The 8,141-nt window shown below is 43.9% G+C and overlaps 1 protein-coding gene across 2 annotated transcripts in view; it reads right to left on the bottom strand.

Moving 5' to 3' along the window:
• Positions 1–5,554: 5,554 nt before the first annotated feature.
• CFAP99 (cilia and flagella associated protein 99) overlaps positions 5,555–8,141 on the bottom strand; it is a 56,800-nt gene continuing 54,213 nt past the window's right edge. For both annotated transcript variants that reach the window (XM_062574648.1, XM_062574649.1), the window contains exon 15: positions 5,555–6,033. In XM_062574648.1, coding sequence (XP_062430632.1) covers positions 5,866–6,033 — 168 coding nt within the window. In that variant the 3' untranslated portion in view covers positions 5,555–5,865. The remainder of the gene's footprint in view (positions 6,034–8,141) is intronic.

Genomic DNA, 8,141 nt, shown 5'->3' with positions numbered 1-8,141 from the left:
GATTCTTTATAAGTTTAATGCTATTTCACCTAGAAAACTGAAAGACTGTTTCCTTGATTCTCCTCAGGTATGAAGTTGGAAAAATAATAACTTTCGCCTCAAAAAAAAAAAAAAAAAAAAAGCAGGTAATGTTCATCAGTGTGCACATTTGATGATTCTAGAGAACTAAACTTTAAACATGTTTTAAAAGACAGCAACCTGACACTTGAATGTATCCACCCTGCTGAAAGATCACAAAACATTCACAAGACAACAAAATTTCAGCATAAAATGCCCAGAAAGATTTCACAAGATTCAGTGTTTTTTGAACAAAGCATCTTTTAAAAGGTTAAAAATAGCTTTAAAGCACGGGGGGGGGGAGGGGGGTCAGGGAAGAGCAGGGTGAGAGTGCCCGAGGTGACTCAGAGGCACACGTTACACAGATTCTCTTTAGCCATAAGTGGCCTAAGCACCAAAGACGACTCATAATAGGGAAAAAATAAAAGGAAAAAAGGAAAAAAAAAAAAAAAAAAAAAAAAACAAAAGAAAACCCCATAACTTAAATTGAAAAATAATGATGAGAAAGAAAACCAAGGTGATACCCAACAGAAGATCTATCACTCTAAGGCCACCTTACCTGTGTTAAATATTCACACACCTCTTTACCAAGATATCCAAGAACAGATTATTTTTATGGTTACTGCTACATGACAGAAGATCTAACTTCAGACCTCAAAGGCACATAGCACAGAGCTGTTTCTAGAACTCATGTGGCAAAGAGCAGCACTGATGTATTTATACGCTTTATTTTTCAGAATCTTCCAACACTGGCAGTAAGCTTTCTTTATATTGCTTGTTACAGCACTTAATACAGAGAGCATGCGGGAGGCACAAGTACTCCCGTGCTCTGCCACCTGCTAACGGCTCACATCTTAACCTCTTTGTGAGCCCCCTTCAAAGGGGAAAGTTAAGAATGGATATCCATAGAGAAGCCCAAAATTGTAAAAAGACCTTAAAATCATCATAAGCTTCAACTGATACTGATGAACCTGCCAAATCAGAAGAATTATACTCAAAGAAAACCAAACTGCTAGAGTTTATTAAAATTACAGAAGGAATCTTATGATTCAGCCTTTTTTTTTTCCCCTTGCAAGAACAAACAAGCCACTTCTGCGGTGCTACAGATTTCCACATATGTTCTTATCTTACTAGGGAAATTTCACTGAAAATTAGTTCTTCAACTTGCAAGAATGGATAGGAAATATAGAGCAAAACTTGCTTTCTTTAAAACATTGCTGATCTAATTAGTAGTGTTCAAGAACAGAGAAAAACAAAGAAGTTCCAAATTTTGTGCATTTAGAGATATACCCATCAATAAAAATTCTCAAAACCCCAGGATCACTCAATTTAGTAAGATTTTTATATAGTGCTGAATAATCCAAATTCAGTAATAAAGTCTATATGGTCCTCCTCCCTTAGTGACTATAAAACTCAGGCCCAATATTATCAAAATTGGATACCAAATAGAGCTATTGCACAACCCTCCCCCCAAAAGCATCAAACAACTCCAGTTGAAGCTGTTAGTAGCTCATCCATTATGCTTGTAGCAAGATGCATTCAGACATCAATTCAAAAATCCTAGAATTAGGATTTTTAAATTTAAAGTTAAAAAAGACAATGATATTAAAATGCAAAAACTTAGCACTTGACAAGCCAATAAATGCTACCAGCTTTTATAGGATTTTTTTATTGCATCACTGGGGGATGATACACAGCCGGGAAAAGCCACTCCCCTTGCCCTCATGCACAGAGCTCTCCAGACAGTTAGTGTTCCTGTCATTTCACCCTCCCAAGGGCTCAATGACTGTCATGCCCTTATAACAACAAAGTTCAAGGTTTATTCTAGCTAACTTAGCTGGCATTTTAAGGGCTGTATTGACCAACCTTTCTCTCAACAGGCAGCTACTTGAGAAAAGTACATGTGAACTCATCCAAATTAAGAATGTTTCCACTAGCAGTGAAAGGATACGGATTCTCCTATTCATGACTTAAGTCTTTATATGTCTTTTTAACTCACTAAGCATATATTTAAGGTTTTTGCTGTACAACTCTGAAAACAAAATCTTGGCTTTGGTTTGAAACAACTCAGCTTAAGCAAGAAGTAGGCACTTCTACCATGTCTAACACAGACAAGACTTGACCTTATAAGCATCCTAAGCATTAGAAATATTCTAAAGGAAACACTAAATAAACCAACAATTTCAGACTAAATGTTTGGTCTGTACAAGGCACAGGTGACAAAAAACAATATACATTGCGTTAGCCAAGAAAATACTAGGACATGCTATTAAGATTTTGCCTTGTACTTTCACTTTTAAAGACATCTTCCTGCACTGGTAATAAAGGAAACACAGTAGCAGAAAGGTAAACAACTAGAAAAGATTTTTCTGTGATCAAAAGAAGCATGTGCCTATTACCAAGCATTATTTTTCTTGGCATACAACAACTTAATCTGCCATTTTACGCTTCCAAAACTTTGCTATCACGTGCATCCCCTCTGCCGTTAAAGATGTGGGGATTTTTTTTTTTTTTTTTTTTTTTTTTTTGAAACGCGCTACACCAACTTTTGCATAAAACACATAAAACAGAGGCTGAGTCCATTACGTTGTATCCAAATTAGGTCAAACAGTCCCACACTACAAAACCTCGGTGACGGGCACTATAAATAGCCCGAGGACGGGATACACCGCCCGCTCCCCTCCTCTCCGCCGGTCACCGCACCTGCGGACGAACGGGACGTCGGCGGGCAGAACGCGCCGCCGCCTCCCCCAGGGCCGAGGGCCGCCCCGCGGAGCCGCGCGCCGCTCTCCGCAGCGGCCGCTCGCCGCGGCTGGCGGACGCGGCTCGGCGGCCCGGAGCCCCCGGCGGGGCCGGGAACGGAAGGGGCAGCGGAGCGCGGCGGGGGGACGACACGGGAGCGGGAGGAGAAGCGGCGCCGCCGGCCCCGCGCGAGCGCGACCCGCGGGCGGCCGAACGGCTCCCCCGCGCCGAGCCGAGCCGCGCCGGGCCGGGCCCGCTGTCAGCGGCGGGCGGGCGGCGGCGGCCGCCAGGGCCCGGGGCGGCCCTCGGGCCGCGGGGAGCCCCCGCCGCCAACCGGGCAACGCGCGGAGGGGGCCGCGCCGGGCCCGACGGCGCCCCCGGCCCGGCCCGCCGGGGGGACGCGGCCCCTTCGGCCCCCGCGGCCCTCAAGCCCCGCGGCGGCCCCGCCGCCTGCGCCCCTCACCTGCGTCCCGCGGCGCCTCGCGGGCCAGGCCGGGCCGGGGGCGCCGGTGCCGCTCCCGGCCGCCGCTCCCACCCCCACAACGGAGCCCCCGGCCTGCAGCACTCACCCTCGGCGCCCGGCCCGGCGACTGCGTAGCGCGGCGCCCGCCCCTGCCTCCCTGCCATTGGCGGGACCGCGGCCCTGCGGCTCCCGGAGTGGGCGGCCGCGCACGTCGCTCAAGGCGGCCCCGGGGCGCGCGGCCCCGCCCCCATCCGGCCGCGCGGTGCGCTGGGAGTTGTAGTTTCGCGGCGAGGCCCCGGCCCGGAGGCCGCCAGGGCCCGCGCGAGCCGCGGCGGCCGCGCTCTGCGCGGCTCTGACGGGAAGGGGCCGCGGCCGGGGCCCCGCCGCCCGCTCGGGCACGCAGAGGAGGTGCGGGCGGATGTGTGCCGCGGGCGATGCGGGCTGAACTCCCTCGGTGTTCCTCAGTGAACGTGGGCCTGCGCCTGCGGCTCCTGCGGGGCGGGATGAGCGGGCCCGCGCCGGCGAGGCTCGGTTGGCCCTGTGCGGACTGACGGGGTGGTGGGTTGGCTGTGCTGCAGATACTGGCTGGGGCAGCGCAGGGTGAACGCCGCTGCGCCGCCTCGAAGATGAGCTGGCGCCAGTAGCAGTACCGAAGCTGGTGCGCTGCGTTGGACAGGGTCGGCTGGCCCGGCATCGCGTTACCCACGCTGCTCACGAGGAACGCGGAATCTTCGATTTTATTCTGCGTATTCTGTTGGAAGACCTCCCATCACTGTAAAATCAGTACGTTATATTAAAAAATAATAAATTGATATTTTTCCCAAAAGACTCATTCTTTTACATTCCTTAAAACGCTGGTTATGAAAATAACTTCACGCATTAGGTCCTAGAGTAGGAAGAATAAGGCTATTTGTGACTTCTCATGGTAAAAATTCCACAGCTGAATTTTATTAAGATAGTGCTATTCCTCAGTGATTTCATTTTGAGAGCAGGGGAAAACTTTGAGAACAAAACAGTTACAAGTCAGCTTGACTGTAGTTCATTAAGAATTTTGAAGATGGGGTCCAACAACCCAGAGGCAGAAGCATGCAGTATGATAAGTTTTTGAAATTTTGAAATTTGAAAGCCCTTTGCAAACACATCTGCCTATCTATCTGCCTGAAAATGAATCTTTCTCTTCTACATTCTCAAAACGCATGGTTTAACAAAAAGTTTAAGAGGTATATTCAGCTGTATAACGTCCCTGACCATGACTGTTAGTCCTGTTATTTGCTGGCTTCTGGAAAACTGAGGCATTACGGTCCGGATGTGGCTCTGTTGTTGTGGAATACAGCACAGTGCTGAACAAACACAAAAGAAGATAAACTCTCTGCAACCAAGAGCTTGTCATTTTAGGCTGTCAACCCTCTGTTAGATGTAGCATCATAGTTTCAGATACAACTACAGTCTTATCTGTAGTTGTACGGCTATCAGTCCTTCTTCACACTCTCCTAGGACCCCTAACTCTTCCTTTTGAGCTACTGCATGAGTCCTACACTGCTCTGCTGAACTACTGTAGCATTTGCAATGAAGGAAAAATACAGCACATTTTGTCAGCATTGCAGATTGTGGAAGTGATCTTCACAGCTAGATGGCAACAAAAGAATTCGATTAGATTTCCTTCAGCAAAAAGTAGGAAATACAATGTTGTGAGAGCATTAAAAGCAGCTGCCTGACTCTAATGTCAGTGACAGTCTCCTTCAATTTAAATATTTGCAATAGCCATAATTAAACACTTAGTAACTGGCACAAATTTAAAATAGAAATACATTACATAGTCTTACTGCTGTGCAGATTTTAATTCAGATTTATATCCTCCTTGGCTTTATGCCTAGAATAAATCTTGTGATTTGAAGGCCTTTTTACACAGTACAGTAATTCTCACAGAGGGCAAATTATCTTCAAGGTGAGTAACAAATTTTTGCCCTTTTCAGGAAGCAAGATCTCCCTAAAGAGATCAAACAATGTTATATTCTCCTTCCAACATTCAAAGACAAAAACGATTCTCTTCTGCAAATACAGGAATGATATGGCTAGGTCAGTTAGTCTAGCCTCTGGCTGCTGTAGACCATCATGTCATATAAACCTCCTGAACAGTTCTCCCCTCACACTCTAAAATCAGTGTTGAAACTGGTGGTCCTGCTATGCACTGTTACTATCATGTAAGATGATGTGTTGGGAACTTGGGCTGACCATGCCTTCTGAAATGATACATATGTGAACAAACATTGCTTGTCTTTTCTCCTCATTTTTATTCTTTAGGAAGATAAATGCAGCAAATCATGGTACAATGATAATACAAATACAGCATTCTTGCCCAAATATTTGTCATTCTGCCACAAAACCTCAGTGCAAGTGTTCAGTTTCTTACAGCTTGGGATTCCAAATTGAAAAACATGTCATTATAGGTTAAAAATAAAATATCTATGACAAAAAAAAATAACTAATTTTGATTCAAGTGTGCTGCTCAAGCTCTAAAGATGATACACAGGTTAAAATTCAACCTTGTATATAGGCATACTGGGAGAAGTTTTCCAGGAAGTCTGATTTTTTTCCAAATGCATTTATTTTATTTTAGACCGCAGTATACAAACTGTGGCTCCACTTTTTGCTGCCTCATATGCAGCCATTTTTTGAGCTGTTTCTCTGGCCATGAAGCCATGTTGAAGGATCTTGAACTGCCTTTCCCGACTCTCTTCCAGTTCTTTCCAATGGTCCTGGTGCAAAGAATTCTGCATAAAAGAAACAAAGATTGTTATATTTAATGATGCACTGAACTTTTATATGATAATGTGGCTGACTGGTGACACATTCTACCTGATAATCAGATTGGGAAACATGTCAGCTTCAAATTAGGCATGATGAATAGAAATACAATGTGACTGGGCTGTCCAGTTTAAGATGAATTAAAAACTGCTGCAACACTCCACAAAACGTTAGGTCGAGACAAAACTACATCTGGATTATTTTGCTCCAGTGCCACTACCTTATGTTCTCCCATTGCCAACAAATTATAAGTGAACACTTGCAAAGATCCTCTCTGTCAGACTCTACTGGTTTGTGGATTCAAGAACTAGGTTCACAAGGCATCACAAGCTCAGAATAAACAGAAAACAGTGACTTGCTCATCTGATTTTTGGCTTAAAATGATAGAACAATGTGTATTCTATTAATGATAGTTTTCTTACAGTAAATTTTCTAAGTTGTAATATAAAGTCTATTTTATTAAGAATTGAATAGTGATTTATGAACAAATTTTATCTTCAGCACAAACTTACTTGGCCTAAAGGACCACCACAAATGTAACTGAAGCCACAGTCTGGACTTGGAAATTTAATACAGAAGTAGGTCTCATTTTCTTTAATTTATTGAGGACACTTAAAAGGTAGCAGAACAAACGGAATGCTAGATAACTATTGCATAAAAGAAAGCATTCTTTTTTATAGTCACATTACCACTATTTTCCATAATATGCAGTTCAGCTAGAATAAAGATACTGCTGGACATAACTGTTCAGAATTAAATACTTCTCTAATAGTAATGTCTGGATACAGTCAGGCATAGCCAAATAGTACTGATGGAAGATGCACTAAAATATTTAAATAATTTATATTAACCTTGAGGTTTTTCTATTGGATTTTTCTTACAGCTATCTTAACAATTGAGCAGACCATAAACAAAAACACTGTGACGTTTTCAGAGACTTACAGTTAAACTCAATAAAAAGACAAAACGTAGTATCAAAACAGCTTTCAAACTCTGGCTTTTTTTGCTCATTCATATGGCACAAGAGCACTCACAGACTCCCACATCAGCTAGTCAAAAGTTATAGCTATTAATTTGTAATTTCTTTTCGTTAATTTTTAAAAATGACTCACGTTGTAATTATATGGCTGCTTTCCTTTGAAGTCTCTATTTATTGCTTTCACTTTACTCTGGATCCTATTCAGCAAAGCTTTTAAGCATGTGTTCAAAGCCTCAGTTCAGAAAGCCCTCACAATTTAGGAAATGCCTTCCTGAATTAAGCCCTTGTCTGCATGCACCTACAGTTTTGGGTTTTGTGGCCTGAAATGCGGATTCTGAGGGTAGCAAACAGTGGTACTCTGAAAGATCAAACCATTTCAGTTTTTGAACAATACACACTTGAAAAATACAGTTTTCCTCTTCACTTGAATTCAGTTTCATCAAAGCTCCTCAAAAAATAGGTCAAGAGTTATTATTTTAACAGATTGGAAGATATAGTTCTAATTTTAAATTGGGCTAGTACAGCTTTTAAAAAGTGATCCCATCATGACTGGTTCAATGCAGTGTTTCATAAGCTGTGATATATGTACTGTTGCTGGTATTTGAACCACTTCTAAATGTTAGGTGATGGCAGAGGCGGCAGCAGCAGCAGCAGACTTGCTTGTCTTTAGACACTTGCCAAGGAAACACAACCAATGCAACCCACCAAAAAGCCTACAGGCCTAGTGATGCTTCCATATCTTAACATGGGACCAGGCTGAGAAAAGGTGAGATAAAAATCATGGAGACAATAAACTGAAACATGGTTTGATTGGAATAGGTGGTCAGGGTCACAGCTGGGTGTTGCAGGATGTGTGTTATGGGGGGTGAGGAGGATAGAGTTAAGGACAAGGCGTAAGATCTTGTTTTGGTGGGAGGAGAGTATATGCTAGGAGGAGTGAGAAGACAGGGATCATATGGATGAGCCTTGGTCTGTGGTAGCAAATATGATAAGAAGATGAGGTTGATCCCATGGTTTGGACAGACAGAAGACATGCACATACAGGAAGCAGGGGGTTGCTGTTGCAACTACTATATGGCAGCACCTGCTTCTGCC

This window comes from Rhea pennata, chromosome 4 (assembly GCF_028389875.1).
Source record: "Rhea pennata isolate bPtePen1 chromosome 4, bPtePen1.pri, whole genome shotgun sequence".
NCBI classification, from domain to species: Eukaryota; Metazoa; Chordata; class Aves; order Rheiformes; family Rheidae; genus Rhea; species Rhea pennata.
This window is presented reverse-complemented; position numbering and strand designations above follow the sequence as displayed.